Source organism: Pan troglodytes, chromosome 11 (genome assembly GCF_028858775.2).
Source record: "Pan troglodytes isolate AG18354 chromosome 11, NHGRI_mPanTro3-v2.0_pri, whole genome shotgun sequence".
Lineage (NCBI taxonomy): Eukaryota > Metazoa > Chordata > Mammalia > Primates > Hominidae > Pan > Pan troglodytes.
The window spans coordinates 14,423,271-14,445,434 of record NC_072409.2 but is presented as its reverse complement, the minus strand read 5'-3'; the positions used below and the strand labels follow the sequence as shown (position 1 = coordinate 14,445,434).

General features: G+C 53.5%; 1 protein-coding gene and 1 long non-coding RNA gene across 2 annotated transcripts; one reads left to right on the top strand and one right to left on the bottom strand.

Moving 5' to 3' along the window:
- Positions 1 to 58: 58 nt before the first annotated feature.
- Positions 59 to 21,766, top strand: LHX2 (LIM homeobox 2). Its single transcript, XM_016961627.3, has 5 exons — positions 59 to 922; positions 2,416 to 2,618; positions 3,574 to 3,977; positions 9,553 to 9,758; positions 20,880 to 21,766. The coding sequence occupies exons 1-5, from the start codon at positions 803 to 805 to the stop codon at positions 21,165 to 21,167; spliced, it is 1,221 nt and encodes a 406-aa protein (XP_016817116.1). The 5' UTR covers positions 59 to 802; the 3' UTR covers positions 21,168 to 21,766.
- On the bottom strand, positions 20,082 to 20,881 carry LOC129136055 (uncharacterized). Its single transcript, XR_008537331.2, has 2 exons — positions 20,750 to 20,881; positions 20,082 to 20,529 (listed from the first exon to the last, which is right to left on the bottom strand). It is a non-coding gene; the product is annotated as an uncharacterized LOC129136055 (long non-coding RNA).
- Positions 21,767 to 22,164: the final 398 nt, after the last annotated feature.

Genomic DNA, 22,164 nt, shown 5'->3' with positions numbered 1-22,164 from the left:
ACGGCGGCAGGACGTGATGTCAGGCGCGGCTGTAGAAAAGGCGCGGAGGCTTGCGCTGGCGCGGACTGCAGAGCCGGGGCTGGGCTAGGCGCGCGCTTGGAGAGCATTGCGCGCGGCTGGGCCCGCGGCCGGCGGCTCCTCCTCCCACTCTGCTCCTCCTCTTTTTTCTCCTCCTCCACCTCCTCCTCCGCCTCCTCCTCCTCCTCTTCCTCCTCCTCTTCAATTCTCCCGGTGGCTCGACTCGGCTCGCAGGCTTCGGAGAAACCCCTACTCCAGTCGCCGACTCAGCGCCCAAGAGGGTCGCCTTGGGCTGGGGGCGCACGCCAGGGAGGGGAGGGGTCCAGGCAGCTGGGCCGCCGCGGACACCTAGCAGCTTCTGGGTGAACCCCGACCGCAGCCGTCGCCGCCTCGGGCAGAGTTTGCGCCCTTGCTTTGCGCCCCGGGCGCTGAAGCCGGGCGGGCGATGCCCGCGGCGTGAAAGCGCCCGCGGCGGGCGCCGACCTCTGCCCTAGTCTCCTGCTCCCCCCGCCCCGCTTGTCCCGTGCCCTTGTGACCCTGGCTTTGGCGCCGTCGCCCAGGCGCCCCGCAATGTAGCTGCCCCCGCGCCTCGGCGGGAGGCGTCCTGCCCCGCGAGCGCCCGGGGCCCGGAGCCCGGCCTGGGGGCTCAGCCGAGCTCGGGCGGGGCCGGGGCCGCGGTGGCGATGCACCGGGCCCGTTAGCGCCAGGAGCGCCAGGCAGCTGAGGCGGGGGGCAAGCCCTCCCTCGGAGGAGCCGCGCCCCCGGCCCCGCCGGTCCCGCCGCGATGCTGTTCCACAGTCTGTCGGGCCCCGAGGTGCACGGGGTCATCGACGAGATGGACCGCAGGGCCAAGAGCGAGGCTCCCGCCATCAGCTCCGCCATCGACCGCGGCGACACCGAGACGGTAGGCGCGCGGCTGTGGGGTCGGGGCTGAGAGCTGGGATGGGGCCGGGCCAGTCAGCGCCTCTGCTCCCCGAAGTTTGGGGAGCGTCCTTCGTGCCGCACGGGACTGGGTGCTGGGGATCCTCGGTCAGAATGCAAGGCCGGTGGCTCCCGGTTCGGGGGAAACCCGGCTGCTGGGACGCAGAAGGGAAACAAGGTTGAAACCGAAATCTCGGCCCTGGGGGTAGAGGAGAGCGTTTCTTCCGAACTGGAAGCGAAGTCCCATCCGCGGCCCGGGGCGGCTCCCTTCTCACCTTGCCCGGTGCCGGGGTCGACAGCCCCGCGCTCTCCTCCACCTCTCGGCTCCGGTTGCTGGCGGCGCCGCAAGCGGCGCCAGGGAAGGGCGAACCAGCTGGGAGCATTGGAGCTCCAGCCGGCTTGGGCCGCTCCCAGCTTTCCGGCAATCGGGGATCCTCCTCAACCCCCAGCGTGGTTTCAGAGGCCGAAGTCTTCGGCGCCAACATTTGTCGTTGATCGCGTCCCCAGACCCTTGACTGGTCAGACTTAGCCAGGCCAGGGCTGGGAGTTCAGGCTCCGGCCTGGCCCTCGCCGAAGGAGACTCCATTTGGATCTCTACACCTGGCTCCGCGGGCCCAGCCCCAAATAGCCAGTTCCTCGCCTCAGGCCTCCCTGGGGGCCAGACAAGCAGACACTGCCCGACCAGCGGGCCCAGAAGTGACCTTTAGGAGGCCGCGGAGGTGGGGAGCACGAGAGAAGCTTCTCTGCTCCGGGAGCAGGAGCAGCGGCGCCAGTGTCCTCCCGGCCTCTGAGCCCTTCTTCGGTTAGACCTTCTCTGCTGGTCAGTTTGGATAGGGAAGTATTTGGGTTGAACCTGTCCTTCACCCAGGGACTTTGAGGGTGTCCCTGCACCCCACTTACCTCATCCCCGGACCCAAGAGGGCCCCAGCCCGTGTGGCAGAGGAGCCAGAAGTTGGCTGACTTGTCCTGGCCTTAACCTCTGGTCTAAGGATCCAGGGATCACTGGAGCTGGGGCCCAGGAACTCCGCTGTCTCTCCAAAGAGGATTCTGTGTGGAGGGTGACTTAATGGTCACCTTATCCCCCGGGTGGCTCATTTAAGAAGCAGTTTAGGGAAAGCTCTTGGAGGGCTTGACTGGAGTAGCTGTCCTGGTCCCTAAACACAGCCCGAGCATTTTGGGGGAAAGGACAGGGAGGACTGGAAGGAAGAGAGGTAAGCACCAGAGCCATTTAGGCCAGGAGCCCGGCCTGGGCCCGTGGCTGGCGAGGGCTGCGCAGGCAGGCCTGGGTTCTGAACCGCCCAGAAATGGAAATGGGCCTTTTGGGGTGGGGGGAAGCGCGCCGCATGTCCTGGCAGCCCCCTCCGCGTTCAGGGCTAGCCAAGGCCACAGAGGGAGCTGTGGGTGCCGGTTTCCCGGCGGCGGAGGGGCCGCTGGCTGACGCAGGCGCTGCTGTCTTCCGCCTCCCTCCCTTCGCAGACCATGCCGTCCATCAGCAGTGACCGCGCCGCGCTGTGCGCCGGCTGCGGGGGCAAGATCTCGGACCGCTACTACCTGCTGGCGGTGGACAAGCAGTGGCACATGCGCTGCCTCAAGTGCTGCGAGTGCAAGCTCAACCTGGAGTCGGAGCTCACCTGTTTCAGCAAGGACGGTAGCATCTACTGCAAGGAAGACTACTACAGGTAGCCCCCCCACCCAACTGCCCCTCAGGACCCCTCCCCCCAATCTCAGGCACAATCTTACGGTTTGGCCCTCTCCTTTCCGTTTAGTCCCAGGAGAGGGTTCACTACTCAGGACTCCCCCGCTCCCCGCCAACTTCTCCAAGCCAGCACAAATTGGGTGATAACCTTTTAAAGCAGCAATTTGGGGAGCTCTTGGAAAGGTCTACGAAGTAGGAGAACGAGAAAAAAAGCAGAAGCTGCCCTCCCGCTCGGAGCTTAGAACACAAAAAAGCTTGAGTTGGGATCCTTGCTCCCCTCTCTTTGAAGTTTCTTGAGTTAATCCGAGGTTATAGAAACAGGCACCCCCAAACCTAGGCAGCCCAAGCTGGAGTGAAACACAGCTGGAAAGAGAGCTGTGGGAGTGGGTGCATTTCCAGGTCTTTTGAGAAAATGGGAATGAAAGGTGGCCAAGATCAAAGAACCAGAATCACTAGTAGACTCCAAGTTCTCGGTTTCTCCTTCTCCCCAGTTTTAGGATTAGGGTCTATGTATATTCTCTCTGTCTCTGTCTCTGCGTCTGTGTCTCTCTCTCTTTCCCTGTCTCTGTGTTTCTTCCAAATTATAAAAGTCAGTAGGATTCCCAGGCGCTGGTTTGGAGGGAGGAGTAAAGGTTGAGGAGGGGGTAAGTGGTAAGTGTCTCCCTCCACTCCCAGGTAAAGGCTTTCCTAGGGCTTGCGGAGACTCTGGGTGAAGTAGAAGTCTCTGTAGGCATAAGTGTGTTAAGGGAAACTATTTTAGGACAGGACCAGGCCTGGGTCAAAATCTAGTTCTTTCTCCCCCCCATCCTCCAAATAAAGGCCGGGTTGTTCCTCTTGAGGAGGGGATTGCCCCCCGCAGCAGCAGCGGCACCTGGAGGAGGAAAAGGGGGGTACCCAACCGTGTGTTCCCACAGCCCCTCCCTCCATGGTCCCTACAGGCGCTTCTCTGTGCAGCGCTGCGCCCGCTGCCACCTGGGCATCTCGGCCTCGGAGATGGTGATGCGCGCTCGGGACTTGGTTTATCACCTCAACTGCTTCACGTGCACCACGTGTAACAAGATGCTGACCACGGGCGACCACTTCGGCATGAAGGACAGCCTGGTCTACTGCCGCTTGCACTTCGAGGCGCTGCTGCAGGGCGAGTACCCCGCACACTTCAACCATGCCGACGTGGCAGCGGCGGCCGCTGCGGCCGCGGCGGCCAAGAGCGCGGGGCTGGGCGCAGCAGGGGCCAACCCTCTGGGTCTTCCCTACTACAATGGCGTGGGCACTGTGCAGAAGGGGCGGCCGAGGAAACGTAAGAGCCCGGGTCCCGGTGCGGATCTGGCGGCCTACAACGCTGGTGAGTGCGCGGCGCACGAAGCGCCCCCATAGGGTTGGGGGAAAGTGTGCGGCCTCGACGGCCGGGAGCTGGATTGAATCTCTGTGTGCTGGGCAAATAGCGAGCCTTAAGCACCGGACGGCCTCGCAGAAGGGACATTAGCCCCCTGGGTTTCCAGACTGTGCGTCCTCGGCTGGAGCGGGAGGAGAGGGTGCAGTGGTCCCTTGCTGCCCCGGGTGCAGGGCCTTGTCTCTGATAAATTGTTTTTTTGGAGATGGCTTTTTGGTTTGGGCCTTTGCCCCACTTTGCTAGGCAGGAAGTGCAGGGATGGCGAAAGCAAGGCGGCGCTGACGCCAAACAGGTTTTGGGTTGGCGCGGCTGAGGGCAGGGAACTGGGGCGGCGAAGGAACGAGGCAGGGCGGCGAGGGTCCCAAGAGAAAGGGCTGGCTGTGGCCCGGGGCGCCGAGCTCGGCCTGGAGTGCGGCCTGACCTCGTGAGATGTCCCAAGGGCGGCAGGCTTGGGGAACTCGGGCTTGGGGAACTCAGGAAAGCAAAGGCTGCGGTTCCTTTTGCTCGGCCCGATCCTCCTTTAAAGACAGGTCTCAGTTTTCCCGGACTTTTTCCTCCGAGTTTCCTGGCGCCTGCTGGGGTGAGGGCTGCGACCCTCGGAAGCGGGCGCCCGGGCGGGGACGAGACCGGAGCAGGCCTGGCCTCGCGCCGGGGTGGGGTGGGGTGGGGTGAGGTGGGGGGCTCGGTTCGGATTTCCGGCATCTTTGAACCCCAGGCCATTCCCGGAGAAGCTCTGCCCCCTCCCGCGCCCCTCCCTGCTCAGGACAGCTGCAGAGGTTCTGAGTCCCGGCAAATGAGCCGTCAACATCTGCCCGAAGTCTGCAAGGCCCGGAAAGGTTTATGACTCTCCGGGCTTCCGAACTAGAGTTTATGTGCAATTATTTTCTTTCTTTCGTTTGCAACAGAATTAGATTTGGAGATTTTGTGTTCTTCTTCCTTTTCCCTTTAGTCTAATGCACAAGCAGAAAAAAACAAAAACAAAAACAAACCCAAGACTGTGCAGAGGGTGCTACGACGGGAAGAAGTCAGTTATTTTCATCTTAAAGAATCTGAGTTGAATAGAGAGGGAAATGAGGGGTGGGTGTTCGCTCCAACGAAATCGCTTGGAGGATCATGGGGCGTGTGTCTCTGTGTGCGGAACTGGGAGGAAAACGCAGCCCCCAGTTTGGTAAATGGTGAAGCAGCGGTAGGCCGGTCGGTCGCGCGGATTGAAGATTTGCTGAAGGCACTACCACAGATGTAGCTCTCTGGAACTTCCATCCCTCCTGTCCTACCACCCCGAAAAAAAAGACAAAACCGAGTTCAGACCGGCTCCCCCCACACCAAGCCGCTTCTATTTATCAAGTGGGGTCAACTTCCACTCGGAAGCACCTCGCGGGGCTCGGCTCCAGGGCACCTGGTGGCTGGGGAGCTGTATTGTTTTCCTGGGCACGGAGGTTCGGCGCCGGTTGTAGGATTGTGCAAAAAGAGAGTAGAAGGTACAGAGATTTATTTCTGCTTTTTGCTGTTCAGCCGCCGTTTCCCCCAGCGAGGTGGGCTGGAGGCTGAAATTCAAGCCTTGTTTAACCTCTACAAGAGACACCCTCCATTCAGCCATCTCACTTTCTCTCTGGCCTCCCTCTCTCTTTTTTTCCTTTCCGCTCTCTCCGTCCTTTCTCTCTATCTCTGTCTCTGTGTGTGTCGTGTTTGTTCCCGTGCCCTCCTCTCCGACCTTGGCCGGGGCTCCTAGTCCTGAGAGAAACGGCGTTCGGTGCGCCGGCGCTGGCTATGCGGTTGGCTCTTTCGGGGCTCCCGGGACTAGGTTGGGGAAAGAGGGCATCTCCCCGGCCTCTCGGGGCCCAGCCCAGTCTTCCTAGATCTGGCGTCCGCCCTTCCCTCCCCTCCCGCACTGGCAGGAGAGAAATGGCCGCAGTGTGGGCCGCGGGGCAGCTAGGACTGGAAAGCGGGGGCCCTGGAGGGTGCGATCGCGGACGGGGTGTGCGGGCGCGGGTCGTGTGCGTGTGCGTGCAGGGTTCCGACCACGGGGACACGAGCTTGTTTGTGGCAGTGTCCCACATCCTGTGGCCCAGCCACGCCGACCCCTTGCAAAGCCTCTTGCTCTGGGGACAGTCCCTCCGAGGCGCGGCGGCACCTTACTGAAGGGCGGCGAGCTGGGGGCCGAGTGGGGAGGGGGCGCCGTCGGGGCGCCGAGCGCTGGGCTTACAGCAGAGCCGCGGGCCGCGGGGTCGGAAAGTCCTTCCGGGGCGGGGCCGCAGCGGCCTCTTCCCGCAGCCCCTCGGGCCCGGGCCCCGGTGGAACGGAAACCTCCCCCTACCCCGGGCGGGGCTGCCAGCGGGCTGGGGGCGCGAAAACGGCGGCAGGAGCGGGCGAGGGGCCCGGGCCGCGCACTTTGCGCCTGGGTTTGCGCGCCGCGGCCGCGGGAGTCCCGCGCGGACCCGCCGGACGCCCGGCCTCCCCCAGCCCCTGCTTTTTGTGTGTGTGTGCCTGGCGGCGTAATTACTGATTTGATTCCAATCCATTATTTAGACAATTGAACCTACAATCTCGTCTTTAGTAAAATGAGGCGAAGTCAGATTTGATTACAGGTTCAGTCCCAGCGACAAGAGCTCGAAACCCGATGGGTTAATAACAGATCACGAGTAAATTATTCATGATTTTACGAGCTCTTTAGCTCCATTGAATCGGCCTAATTGAGAGGAAAAAAAAAAAAAAAAGGAGAGAGAAAGCCCGGGTCCTCCCCCTCCCCTCGGCCCCTCGCTCCTCCCCGGATCCGATCCTGGGGAATCTCGACCCGCCCCCGGGCACTGGGAGCGGGAGTGAGGGGGTTCGGGGCGCCGGCCAAACCTGGGCCCCACGGCTGCCTCCCCCGCCGCCGCCCCCTGCCCTTGCCTCTGGCCGGCCTCGGCCTCGCTACTTAGGGCCGGCTCCTTTCCCTTTTTCTCCACTCCCCTTCTTTCCCCTTTTCACTACTCCCCCGCCAATAACGGCTTCGGAAAAGGCCTCCCCCGCAGGGACCGGGTCTCCCGGAGCCCCGGGATTCAGCTCGGCCACCGGACCCTCGCCACAAGCTGCGCCTGTTTCCGGGACTCGCTTTCCCCTCCGCTCTCCCTATTTCTTGCTGTCTTTGTAGCTGTCTCTCTGTGGTTCTCCTGGCTCCTTCGCTTTCTTTTCCTCTGTCTCTCCTCTCTTTTTCCTGGCTCTGTCCATCTTCCGTCCCTACCCCCTCTCTCTTTCTCTCCCTCCATTCTGCCTTTCCGTGTTTGTCTTTTTCTCTCCTTTCTCTGCCCTTTCTGTCCCCCTCCCCCGCACTACTACCCCACCTAGGCGGCACTCAGGGCAGGTCCCTTGGGCCCATGGGGGCGCCGGGGTCCCCACGGAGCTCATTAACAGCAGCCAGGCCCAGGCGGGGGCTCGGTGGAGGGATGGGCCCAAAGATACCCCGTAGGGAGGCTGCCCCACCCCCAGTGGAGCTGGGGACTGGGGGAAAGAAAAGGGTTGCTCACCTTAGCGGGTTCCAAGCAGTTCTGGTGGATCAGGTTCAGAGGCATCCTCTGATCCCCTTTAAATTGCCGGACCCGCGCTCTTCACTCTGGGCGTGCTCTCTGTGGGAATGCAGCCCCGGGGGTGAGGGGACCTGAGTGCCGGTGGAAAGAGGCCCCTAGGAGGTGTAGCCCCTAGCTAACAGCTCCAAAGGCAGGGGCAAGACTTGTATCTTGCAAATTCTCTCTGCAAGGGGCTCTTCCCCATCTGGGCAGGGGAAGGGGGAGGTCACCAGCAGAGTAAAAGTCCTTTGGAGGTAGTGTGGCCAGGCAAAATGCAGCATCCCCAGTTAAATTGGAATTTTGGGTACGTAACAAATACATTTTTAGTGTAAGTGTCCCCGGCAATATTTGCATTTTGGAAAAATAACGAATAAATTTGAAATTTGTAGTATAAGTGTCCCGTGTAATATTCGAATTTTAGATAAATGACAATTTTTTAGCATAGCTATATCACCTGTAGTATTTGAATTTCAGGTAAACAACAAATACATTTTTAGTATAGGTATGTCCCGTGCAATATTTAGGACATGCTTATACTAAAAAATTACTTATTATTTTTCTGAAATTTATATTTAACTGGGCAACCTGTATTTTCGTTTGCTAAATCTAGAGCTCTGTTATGGGTATGTGATGAGGGCACAAGATACCTTCTCAGTTCTCACTTTAGGCGGACTGAATGTACACTCCTTATGAGGCTTACCCCAAGGCAAGACCTTAAGTGTGGCATGGCTCGGGAGGTGCCATGAGGAGGCGACCTTGGGAGGGGTCCTGCAGGTCCCCGTCAGCTGCCAGGTGGCTGAGCAATTTTCTGAGGCCCAGGTTTTCACCCATATTCCCCACCCCCAATGCCAGCCAGGCATTGGCAGCCTGGCCCCCATGAGGCCCCCTGTGGATAGGGACAGGCTCCCTCCTCCCTTCGTGGTGTAGTGGAAGAAAACAAGGAGTACTCCAGTGCTACATCTAGGCTCAACAGATCAAGATCAATCTAGCTGGTTACTGGTGGTGTGGCAGTGTGCACGTGGCTTCATTTCCCTTAGCTTTAGTTTCCACATCTCTAAAATGGGAATAGTCATAGCCACCTCTCTGAGCGGTAATGATGTACAGTGACATTAGTAAAGCCAAACACACACCATAGGTGTCTACTACATGTTTATTTCTGCCTCGGACTTCCTTCCCCTTCCACTCTGCCGCTCTCTGTGGACTGCCGCAGATCTCTGAACTTCCCCGAGCCTAATTTGCTCCACTTGTTCAACGGAGAAACAACCATCTTACAGGGTAGCGATGAGGATTAAACTGCAAAATGCAGTTTCCAACCTTTGGCCCAGTGCCCGAGGCCCAGGGGTCCCTCAGTACTTTTGGGTGTGGCAAAATGAACGTGAGTCTCTGTCTCAGCAGTTTCTAGGTGCCGGTCCCAGACACGGTAGGGGGAGATGGCAGAAAGCACTCCTCTTTAGAGTGCCTTGGAAAACAGGAGGAGGGCAGGCCCAGAGACCCTGTCCTGCTGTGTCCAAAGTCAAGTGACTTCCCTTGCTAAGCCTCAGTTTCAACATCTGTAAAAACGGGAAAAATAATACCTGGTGCTCCTAGGATTGTTTTAAGTACCTAAAGAAAATGTGCCTGGAAAGCCCTTTAACACATCACCTGGAGTTCAATCAGCCATCAACAAGTCGTAGCTGTTGTTGTTGCTGCTGCTGCTGCTGCTACTATTGTTTTTATTATAACATAATGGCTCAGAATGATTTTTGGATTCTCCCAGAGCCGGGATTCAGTGCTGCAGTTCTTAGCAGTGTGATCCTGGGTGGATCGCTGTCTCTGAGCCTCAGTGTCTCCATCTATAAAATGGGGATGATGTCCCCCTTTCATTGTGGCGCAGACATGCAGCAGGGTTAAGGATTGAAATGTTTGGCAGTGGGTGGGGCGAGTGTGGATTTGGCATGGGGGGCGGGTCAGGAACTTCACCCACCGGCTCTGTGTCTCCTCCCTAGCGCTAAGCTGCAACGAAAACGACGCAGAGCACCTGGACCGTGACCAGCCATACCCGAGCAGCCAGAAGACCAAGCGCATGCGCACGTCCTTCAAGCACCACCAGCTTCGGACCATGAAGTCTTACTTTGCCATTAACCACAACCCCGACGCCAAGGACTTGAAGCAGCTCGCGCAAAAGACGGGCCTCACCAAGCGGGTCCTCCAGGTCAGCCAGGGCCAGGGGTGAGGGCATCTGCGACCACCAGGGACTGGGGTGGAACCCTGCACCCCCCGCCGTGGGCCTTGGAAGGACCTTCCACCCTGTGTCTGCTTCTCTGTGTGTTTATCTTTCTCATTCTCTTTCTTCACCTCTCCAGCCTGTCTCCATCTGTATTTCAGTCTTTTTTTTTCTTACTTTGTCTTTTCTCTTTTTCAGTTTTTGCCTCTCTGTTTTTCTGTTTGCGTATCGCTCCATCCTCATTGTCTCCACACTCGGTCTCTTTTCTTTCTTGTAAGCAATTCTTAGTTTCTGTTTATTATTCAAGTGACACTCATTTTACACACATTCACGTCATAAAAGGTTCAAACATTTCAGACAAATCTAGAGGCCGCCCCACCCCATCCCAGGACGTACACCCAAGGTGACTATCATTAGCTCCTGCTTCTTGCTTCTTACCCACTCTAGTTTCTCTTCTCTTGCTGTCTGCCTCTGTCTCACTCCCCCCTCTCTCTTCCTTCAGGCATCTCTCTAGATTTATCTTCTGCCTCCCAGACTCTCCTGGAAGCAAGGTTTGGTGGTGGGGATGTGTGTGGGCAGATTCCCTGGGTGGGCAGGTGGGGGCGGGACTGCCCAGAGGACATGGTGGGGTGGGGGAGCGGCTGGGTGCCTGTGAAACTCAGCAGAACTGCACTTACATGTGTGAGTAACTTCTTAATAGAGAAGATCCAGAACTTTCACCAGATTTTCACACCCCTAGAGATGTTAAGAACCCTAGTCTGGAGGCACAGGAGCAGGTCCCAGGCTCCTGCATGACCCAAAGTTGTGGCAGAGTCGTGGGCCACATCTCAAACGGTCAGCTCCTCCTTTTACTCATTTTAGGGTCTTAGGCAAGTCACTTGACTTTTTGTAGCCTGTTTCCTCATACAAGAAATGGATACAATAAATTATGCTGCCGGGTTATCCAAGGAGCCACTGAAATGACGTGCCTGTGGTGCGACCTGACACTTCGTTGCTCAGTGGATGGTAGCCAATAACAGCATTAACTAGATTCATTAGCTGGCATGATTCACCAGTATGAGCAATTATTCTGGTAGTGGACATCAGTTTCCCCATTCGTACAAAGAGAAGGCAAGACAATGCCTCCCTTTATAGCAAGTTTAACCAATTTATTCTTCAGAACGTGTGGTTACAGTGCCAGCGACACACATTTTGAGGGAAGAAAACCGAGGGATGAAGTAACCGGACAGCCTCACAACAGGAGGGGAGGTGGTGGGATTCGAGTCCAGGCCAGTCTGACCCACCCTCCAGCCCCAGGTCTCTGGGATTGAGGGCTGGGAGGTGACATAGAGGGATGACGAAGACGGAGGGCTGTGCAGCTGCCCTGAGAAAGTTCTTGTGAGTTTGTCAGAAACAAAAAACAAACAAAAAATGCCCTCTGTGGGGCGGGTTGAGGCTGTGACGCGGCGCAACTGCAGCTGCAGCTGCGGGGGGAGCCGGGAGTTGGGGCCCCTAGGCTCCCGAGGCGCCCCCTTGAGCAGCGCTGCCCACGGGGAGCGGGCGAGGGGCTGCGGGCGGGGCAGCGGGCGAGGGGCTGCGGGCGAGGGAGGACTGGGTGACGTAGCCGAGGGAGGGAGCGTCGGCCAATGGGATGCCGATGCGCCCCTCTGGGCCCGCCCCTCCCTCATGGTCTGTTTTGCTTTGGAGTCCCAGTGGCCTGAGCTCCTGGTGGATGGAGGACTTGACTACACTGGCTGGGGTAGCAGGTCCCTCTCGTCTGTTTCGTTCGTTGTTTGCCTTCTTGGGGTTAGGTCAAGGACCCTCTTTGGCGTCCCCTCCCTTCAGCCGTGGGTGAGTTCGGACTGAGGACTTGGGGTTGGGCTGCCTTTTCTCTGCTTAGTAGGACCCTTCGTCCTTCCCCAACCCAGTTGCTCTGTGGCAGGGGTGTCCAATCTTTTGGCTTCCCTGGGCCACATTGGAAGAAGAAGAATTGTTTTGGGTTACACATAAAATACACTAACGTGAACGATAGTTGTTGAGCTAAAATAATAATAATAATAATAATGTTTTAAGACAGTTTATAAATTTGTGTTGGGCCACATTCAAAGCCCTCCTGGGCATAGACAGGCTCGCTCTATGGAGTGGGGCCAGGGGAGGGAGGGCAGTTCTGTGAATTAATGCTTGAGCTGGGGATGGAACCAGGTTCAGGAAGACCTGGGCTGGGTTCACTGGCTGTGTGTCTTGGACAAATTAGTTACCCTCTCTGAGCCATAGATTTCTCATCTGTAGAAAGGGCACCATTAGGGCACAAACCTCTCTCAGTTATCCAGATTAAATGAAATGAAGAGTAAGTACCCATAGTTGAATCAGAATCTCCAGTGAGGAGCCAGTCTCTGTTGGCCTTGGGGAGGCAGAAGGCTTGGTCACCTGACATAGGAACAAATCAGATTTCCAGGAGAGTCACCTCTTATTCTTTCATCTGATGAAACATATATTGGCACCAGGCCCTGGGGACACAGAGATGAACAAACCATGGTCCTGGCCCTGAGGAAATTCACCTGTTAGGTATAGACACAGACCCATGTACAGTTTCCTCATGGTGTGATCCATTGGGGCACCTACTGAGGGAGCCCAGAGAAAGGACCAACCATGCTGTGTACCAGGCATCATGATCCCTCTTCCCCCACCATCCAGATGAGAAGGCGGAGGCCCAAATGATCTCCACTTGCCCCAAATCACACTTTGCTAGTTACCTGCAGAGCTGGATCCAAATCCAGGCCTGCCTGATCAATGGACATAGTTCTTTCTTCTTTGAGCCAATCTGGCAATGATTGTCTGAGTGTGAGTTTCATTTAGGGTCTGTATACTGGGGGTGGGGCATACGTGTAGCACTGTTCTCCCTTTTCCCCAGACCACATTTGCACAAATCCCAAATATTCCTATTGCACATGGTGATGCAGCAGTTTACAAAGCATTATCTTTCCAGCCACGTATCTACCTTACCTTAAGATTTTTCCACCCATTTTACAGATGAGAAGCTTAAGACCTAGTAAGATGAGGTGATCTGCTGCTGGATACAGGAGCCAGGCATTGGCAGGGTGGGGCTTGCCCCCAGGTGCCCTGAATGCTGATGGGGAATCTGGCAGAAGTGGGATGGGAACAGTTTGAGGCAGTTGGTAGCATGGCTTTGAAAGGTAACAGACTGGTTTTAATCCTGTTTGACTTACCAGCAGTGAGATTTGGGTGTTTTAATTTCTCCTCTCTGAGCCTAATTCCTTATCTATGAAATGGGGATGAGAAGGATACCTTACTGGTGGTTGCATGGAGTAAATAAGATGACATACAGTATAATTTACAGAGTATAGAGTCAGGACCCAGGCATGCTGATCTCATGTACTCATTTATACAGTACAGTTCAGTCTCCTGCAGTCATTTACACAGTACAGTTCATTCTGCAACCCTCTTTGCACACATTTTAAAAATGTGATTATCTTTATTTTGCAGATGATGAAACTGAGGTTCTGAGAGTCTAGAACCCTGGCCCTGAGTCTCACAGCTAGTAAGTGATGAAGCCAGGAGTCAAGTTCAGATTGGTTTGAAATTTCCAAAGCTCTTTCCAATATTGCACACGAAGGGATTTTGACTTTTTTCCCTTGGATCTGGATGCAGAGTGCAGCAGTACAGTGGGAGAGGAGGGAAGGTGTGGGTCACAGATGCCATGTCTTGGTAGGGAAGCAGAAACCTCTAGTAAAGTGCTCATCACATAAAAGGTGCTCACATTTGCCATCAGCAGCAGCATGGCAACTACAATACTCACTATCAGTGGGCAAGGTGACTAGGAGACAGAATGGCCCCTTAGACGGAGGTCCTTTAAGACTTTAAGCCTTGGCCCGGCACTGTGGCTCACGCCTGTAATCCCAGCACTTTGGGAGGCAGGCCGAGGCGGGTGGATTACAAGGTCGGGAGATCGAAACCATCCTGGCTAACACAGAGAAACCCCATCTCTACTAAAAATACAAAAATTAGCCGGGCGTGGTGGCATGTGCCTGTAGTCCCAGCTGCTGGGGAGGCTGAGGCAGGAGAATGGCGTGAACCCAGGAGGCGGAGCTTGCAGTGAGCCAAGATTGCGCCACTGCACTCCAGCCTGGGCGACAGAGCGAGACTCTGTCTCAAAAAAAAAAAAAAAAAAAAAAAAAGACTTTAAGCCTTACAAATGCATGGAGACCATTTCTCACCACATAGAAGTCTCTCTGAGTTGCTTTCCTTCCTTCCTGTGGAAGGGCCAGGGAAGCAGCATATTAAGATGCCCTAAGCTTGGGGAAGTGAGTGATGAGCTGATTGATTTGGGTGGGTAAAGTTCTCCATAGGGGTTCCCTGGTGTGACTTTGGAAGAAAATACATTTTAACCACCAACAGCTTAAAAAGCATCTTTCAGGCTGGGTGTGGTGGCTCACACCTATAATCCCAGTACTTTGGGAGGCTGAAGTGGGCAGATCACTTGAGGCCAGGCATTTGAGACCAGCCTGGCCAACATGGTGAAAACCCGTTCCCTACTAAAAATACAAAAATTAGCCAGGCATGGTGGCACACACCTGTAGTCCCAGGTACTCGGGAGGCTGAGGCAGGAGAATCACTTGAACCCGGGAGGTGAAGGTTGCAGTGAGCTGAGATTGTGCCACTGCACTCCAGCCTGGGCAACAGAGCAAGACTCTGTCTCCAAAATAAATAAATAAATAGCATCTTTCAGGTGACTAGTTAGTTGTTATTAACCTGTGTGAGAATTTAGGAGTTGAGAACTCTAGCTTTCCTCTGGCCACTCACTTGTTTGACAGATATATTGACCTGCCATGTGCCAGGCAGGGCTGGAGGCACTGAGGATTCAGTGGGGAACAAGACAATGAACAAGACTGGCTGGGCGTGGTGGCTTACGCCTGTAATTCCAGCACTTTGGGAGGCGGAGGCGGGTGGATCACCTGAGGTCAGGAGTTCAAGACCAGCCTCGCCAACATGGTGAAACCCGTCTCTACTAAAAACACAAAAATTAGCTGGGCACGGTGGCATGTGCCTGTAATCCCAGCTACTTGGGAGGCTGAGGCAGGAGGAGGATTGCTTGAGCCCAGGAGGTGGAGGTTGCAGTGAGCCAAGGTTGCACCACTGCACTCCAGCCAGGGTGACAGAGCAAGACTCTGTCTCAAAAAAAAAAAAAAAAAAAAGACATTGAACAAGACCCCACTGGAACATCCACCCAGAGGGCATGTGGAGCAAGGTGTGGGATAAACAATTGACAAGGTGCTAAGATTAATCTCTGTGTTTTTCTTTTAAATGATTCTAAGATCAAATAGGTTTGGGAAAGGCTCAAGGTTGACTATGTCTTTCTCTTGGAGATCAGAGCATGTTAGCATTAATACAGGCATTGAGAAATCTGGAAGAGACTCAACTTTGTCTAATCTAACATTTCCCAAATTTTATCTGGACATATAATTCTTATTTAACTCTTGTAAAGAAATAAAATGGTAGACATGCTAGGTAGGAAAAATGCAAGGGTACAAGGAGAGCACAGAGACCTGACCTGCTGAAGGAGGTAGTCAGGGAAAGCTTCCCTGAGGAGGAGGTGTGGTTTATATCAGGGCAAGTCACTTCATTACTTTGAACCTCCATTTCCCCACCTGTAAAGTGGTCTTTTTCCTGCCTGTCTACCACCCAGGTCGGTGATGAGTGTCCAATCTAGTCCTGGATGGCCTAAGCTGTATGGAGTTTCACAGACGATTTGGCCTAAACCTCTCAGTTCAAAGGAAAGGAAATCAAGACTCAGAGAGGTGGAGTGACTTTCCCAAGAACCACAGCAAAGTGGTTCTAGGCCTGGGGCTGGAACCAAGGGTTTCTGATTTCCAGTTCAGTGCTTATTACTTTTGGTTCTTTAAAGAAAACCTCTTTAAAAGTTTACAAAATACTAGAACTGCCATACCAACAGTTTAGAAAAATAGGAAAAACACAAAACAACAACAGCAAAACAAGCCAAAAAAAAACCTTACCCTTCTAAGAGCACAGGAATCCAATAATTAAAGTGTGTGATTTAGAGGTTAAGTAGTGGTTAAGGGCATAGAACCAGTCTGTTGGAAGTCACATCTCAATTCTGGCTGTGCAGTAAGAGGCACACAGTCTCTACTCCTGCAAATTGGCAATAATATTCACATCTACCGCATAGGGTTATTATAAGGACCAAATGAGTTAATGTGTAAAGTGCTTAGGACGTTGCTTATAAAATGCCTGGCACTGGCTGGGTGTGGTGTCTCCTGCCTGTAATCCCAGCACTTTGGGAGGCCAAGGTGGGCAGATCACAAGGTCAGGAGGTGGAGACCATCCTGGCTAATACAGTGAAACCCATCTCTACTAAAAAATATAAAAAATTAGCCGGGCATGGTGCCACATGCTTGTATTCCCAGCTACTTGGGAGGCTGAGGCAGGAGAATTGCTTGAACCCGGGAGGCAGAGGTTGCAGTGAGCTGAGATCGCACTACTGTACTCCAGCCTGGGCAACAGAGCGAGACTTCATCTCAAAAAAAAAGATGCCTGGCACTTCGTGAGGAATAGTATTCATCATTATTATTTGCTTTATGAAGGTACAATACCAGAGGGCATAGTTTTTTTTATCCTTTTTTTCACCTAACAGCCATCACAAGACATTTCCCCTGTGGCATCGTGGAGTGGCTGTGTCATGACTCCCACTTGCCGCATCTGAGTGGACACTTTGGATGCAGCCATTAGTTTGATGTTATTAAAAATGCCATGATGGGCATGAAGCTTTCATCTTTTGGCTGATTTCCTTAGCATCCCAGGTGGGGATTTGCTGGGGGCAAAATGGGTTTCCCACTGGCCCTCCTGGCTTTCTTGATGAAAGAATTCTGGGGAAGGAGGTTTGTGAGGCAAAACACAACTTGCATGGTCAGGTAGTGCCTGGGAAGGGGCAAGAAGCAACGTGTGCTTCTTCATCTACCCAGGACTTATTGGAGATCTACCGCGCACCAGGCTGGGGCACCCCGGCCTGGTGTTAGTTGTGTCCTGATGATTCTCTGTCTGAACTTCGCCTTCTTGTCCCAGACACAGTCCAGAGAACTTGAGGCATGTGAAAAGAGAAGGCCTGTCAGTTTCAGAAGATGGGTGGGTGGGGCAGACTGCACCTTGTTGCTTGCAGCTGCCTAAGAATCCCAGCCCGTCAGAACCCTGAGAGCCATAGAGATCGTATGATGTGGTCTAACCCTCTTGTTGTACAAGTGAAGAAACTGAGGCCAGTCCAGAGGTGAGGGACAAACCCGAGGTCACGTGGTAGTCCCAGGACTGGAAGCTGCTCTTTCCACTGCACTATAGTTGCTTCTCTGTTTCTTCATCCATTTATTCACTCATTCATGGACTTGCTACCTCCCTCAGGACCATGTGGCAGGGAGAGCATGGACTCTTTTAGGGCAAGTGGTCCTGGATTCCAGTCTCAGGTTGCCCTCTGTGTGACCTTTGGCAAGCGGCTTTACCACTCTGACCCTCTCTGGTTTTTAAATCTATACAGTGAGGGCAGGCACGGTGGCTCATGCCTATAATCCCAGAACTTTGGGAGGCCAAGGTGGGCGGATCACCTGAGGTCAGGAGTTCAAGACCAGCCTGGCCAACATGGTGAAACTCCGTCTGTACTAAAAATACAAAAAAATTAGCCAGGCATGGTGGCGGGTGCCTGTAATCCCAGCCACTCAGGAGACTGAGGCAGGAGAGAATCACTTGAACCTGGGAGGCAGAGGTTGAAATGAGCTGAGATTGTGCCACTGCACTCCAGCCTGGGTGACAGAGCAAGACTCTGTCTCAAAAATAATAATAATAATAATAATAGTCAATAAATAAATCTATAAAATGGGAATAATAATAGTCGAATCCACCTACTTGGCTTTTCATGGGAATAACCTGTGGCAGTGCATGCTGGAGGGTGGCATGGAGCCTGGCACATAGTAAAAGGTACATACATGTCAGCCATTCCTATGAATACATATTACTGATTCTTAATCTCTGCCAGTCTCTGCCATGCACCGGGGGACATGAAGATAGCATAGAAAGGGTCCCTGCCCCCATCAAACTCTCAGGAGTGGACTTTTTGAAATACCTGGGAGAGAATTCTAGTGAAGCCCTGACAACATGAAGAACAAACCCCACACAACCCCAGAGCAGCCGGGCTTTTAATGAAGTTGTTGAATTTTCATCTACCAGATTCCCAGTGCCTCAGCTCTGGAAAGCAGAGAAGGTAGTTGTGGACGATGGTGTCATTGTTTACAAGCCCACTGTTAGGGGCAACAGCCTGAGAAATAGCAAACAGCCGGCAACTAACCGGGTCCAGCCCTGCCCGAGGTCTTGGAGCCCCGGATGGATGAGCAAATGAGCACCCGGCAAAGCACCCTCAACCCTCGACCCAGGCTCCCCGCTCCAGCTACTGCTCTGAGAGTCAGACGCACAGAGCACAGGCTGCTCAGGGGTCACACGCACACAGGCCAGGACAGTGGCAAGGCGGCGGCACCAAGGCTCCGGCCTTCTCCACCCCAATCTGCATGACTTTGGGGAAGTCACTTCCTCTCTCTGAGGGCCTCTGGGGGCTTCCCCATCCATTTTCTTTAGGCCACCAGGACACAGTCTCTCCCCTACAGATTTCTGCTGGCCGGGAAAGGGAAGGACCCCCCCACCCCAGGGAAAGCATGTCGAGGGTGGTCTGAGAAGCACTGTACTTATTTGCCAGCCCCCAGAAGGGGTGATGGGCTTTCTTTGGGCAGAGAGCCAGGGAAAATGTGCCTTCTTCCTGGGAAGATCCAGCACTGAGGAGGGAGCTTGGTTTCTCCACTTCACAGGGTCTGGATCTCCCACTTTACTCCAAGATTCTTGTGGATTTGCTTTTAATTGAGCCCAAATTGTGTTACGCCACCAGAAACGGGGGTTTGAGGCCACAGGCCCCTGCAGCCGGGGTGGTCCCAAGGGGTGCGTGGGGCCAGGAGTCAGCCCTCCCTCTCCTGCCGGAGACACTGGGAAGACAGGCAGATGCAGGACATCTGGAAATGCGCAACTGGACACCCCAGAATCTGCAGAGTGCCCTGAGGCCCTTTGTTTTATGGGGAGGCTTCTGGCAGGTGTTTTCCTCACGCAAAGGGAAGTGAAGGGGCCCTGCCTTTCGGGCCTTTTTCCTTGGAAGGTTCAACGCCCCCCACAGTGGCCTGGATTTCCTAAGCCCCTCCCAAAGTACTTCGTGGACCTCTGGGTACAGCGGGTCCCTGTGTTTGTGCTGTTAGATGGGTGGTTGTACTTGGGTGCTGGCTGTGTAGATGAATTTCATTTTTCTTTTTTTTGAGACGGAGTCTTGCTCTGTGGCCCAGGCTGGAGTGCAGTGGTGGGATCTTGGCTCACTGCATCCTCCGCCTCCCGGGTTCAAGCAGTTCTTCTGTCTCAGCCTCCCGAGTAGCTGAGATTACAGGAGCGCACCATCACACCCAGCTAATTTTTTATATTTTTAGTAGAGATGGGGTTTCACCATGTTGGACAGGCTGGTCTCGAACTGCTGACCTCAAGTGATCCACCTGCCTCGGCCTCCCAAAGTGCTGGGATTACGGGCTTGAGCCACTGTGCCCGTCCTTAGATGAATTTCTGTGTGTCTTCCTGAATGCATACAGGCGTGTGCGCAAAGATATGGGAGTGGACGCGTGTGTGTCTGTGCCCAAGGAAAAATGAAAGTAAACCCATGTTCTCTCACTGACATTCTTTTCACACAGAGCTCAGCCCCAGCTCTGCGCCCCACCGCACGTCCCTCATAAGTCGATACGGGATGCAGCAGGTCGGGAGAGAGACTCTGCGGGTTTCAACTTCCCTGGCCTCGCTTTAATTTGGCTGCCGTTCCCACGCTGCTTACCTCCACCCACCTCCACCCTGGGACCTGACACCCAGTGGCCCAGGGTACCTGGTGGCTCCCCCAACCGATGATGGGGATAGGTTCCGTGTCTTTCACTTCCTCTTAGTAACTCATTATTATTGCCTGATTCTCATGTGTTCTTTATCCCATTCCCAGACTTACTGACCACAAAACATTTAAAAAATTTTACCAACAAGAACTTGTGGGGTTTATTGTCTGCTGAAAGGCAACTGCCAAAAAAGGAAAAAGAAAAAAAAAAAGGAATGTCTCAAAGAACCATTAGGAAAAGGATCAAGATTTGTCTGGTGTGTGTGTTCGGTGTGTCTGATAGAAATGCAACATGAGGCACACATTTAATTTTAAGTTTTAAATGTCCTAGTAGCCTCCTTGAAGAAATGAAGAGAGACAAGTAAAAGTAAAATTAATTTTAATAATGTATTTTGTTTAACTCAGTATAGCCAAACTATTAATCATTTCGACATGTAATCAATATAAAAATTATTGAGATATTCTACCTGCTTTTTTTTCATATTCAGCCTTCAGATAGGTTGTGTGTTTTCACCTGCAGACTGGTTGAATTTGGGCTAATGCCATTTTAAGTGCTCAGCAGCCATACGTGGCTCGTGGCTGTGATATTCGGGAGTACAGCTCAGCTCTGGAACCTCCTATCAGAAAGAGAAGCCCAGCCGTAGCCCATTAGATAGAGTGAAATTTTTGTTTTATTTTATTAAGAGCAAAATATTGGCCAGGTGCAGTGGCTCACATCTGTAATCCCAACGCTTTAGGAGGCTGAGGCAGGAGGATCACTTGAAGCCTGGAGTTTGAGACCAGCCTGGGCAACATTGCAAGACCCCGTCTCTACAAAAAATAACTTAAAAAGTTAGCGGGGCCGGTGGTGCTCACCTATATAGCCCCAGCTACCCAGGAGGCTGAGGCGGGAGGATCGCTTGATCCCAGGAGTTAGAAGCTGCAGTGAGTCGAGATCGTGTCACTGCACTTCAGCCTGGGGGACCAAGCCAGACCCTGTCTCCAAACAAAAACAAAAACAAAAAAACCAAAAAAGCAAAATATTGCCAACCTGACTTTTTGGATCCTCTTGGCAAAACGCGGATCAGCGTCCCCAGAGGCAGCAGAGCTCTGAGTGAAGCAGTCGGGGGGATGCTCTGCCTGCCTTCCGCTCACCAGCCCTTCCCTGTCGTCCCCCGCAGGTCTGGTTCCAGAACGCCCGAGCCAAGTTCAGGCGCAACCTCTTACGGCAGGAAAACACGGGCGTGGACAAGTCGACAGACGCGGCGCTGCAGACAGGGACGCCATCGGGCCCGGCCTCGGAGCTCTCCAACGCCTCGCTCAGCCCCTCCAGCACGCCCACCACCCTGACAGACTTGACTAGCCCCACCCTGCCAACTGTGACGTCCGTCTTAACTTCTGTGCCTGGCAACCTGGAGGGCCATGAGCCTCACAGCCCCTCACAAACGACTCTTACCAACCTTTTCTAATGACTCGCAACCCCTCACCCCACAATTTCTTTAAAAAAGAAATTATCTTTAGTTGAATTCCAAGTGTATTTTAAAATAGAGGCTTTGAGCAACTAACTAACCACATTTTAGGATCTCGCCTGGAAACAGAGGAAAAAAAAAGAAGTGTGCGCCCGGCTAATGCAGCGGTGTGGACCGAGGAACAACTTGGAAGATCTACCTGCAACACAACATTTGTGTCACTGTACAGTTTTGTGGACTGAGCGAGGAAAAACAACAAATAATTTAAGTTGGCTAGAGCTTCTGTATTTTCAAAGACTGCCACGTGCCTTAGGAATACTGTTTTATCTCCATACTTTGGATGACTTGTTCATTTTTCTCTCCCTCTTTTTCTCTGTATATTTATGACCAGAGCAAAAATGTAAAAAACAAAAAAACAACAAAAAAAAGTTTGTTACTTTGAATAGTCCTAAAAAGAAAAAAAGAAAAAAAAAAAAAAAAAGGAAAAATCAAACCCCCTCCAACGGTCGCTTTGTTGTTTTAGAATTTTAAGGTGGAAGTCTGTTCGAATATCAGAATTTGTAAAATCTAACCAGTAATAAAACCACTTATTGAAACTACTTGGGGCTGCTGCCATTTGGTTGGGTGTGAAATTCACAGGACCTAAGAGTTTTACTGAGGCCCAGAGATCAATTCTAGGTCTTCACATATTCATCAGATATTCCTGGGGCTCCTGTCTTGTGCCAGGCTTTGGACGGATTACAGAGATGCAGAGACAAAGATCCAATTCCTGCTCTCAAGGAATCAGAATGGTGACACGGGACAGACAAAAGATATCTTAACAGGGTGTGATATGTGCTCAAGTGGAGGATATGCAACATCCCATTCATTTATTCATTCATTCTTTCTTTCAAATATTTAATGAGCACACCCTGCCAGATGCTTGTGATGCAGAGGTCAGAGGCCCTTTTCTGCTCCTGGCTGGGCTGGAAAGAAGGCATGTCAGGCGATGAGGGAG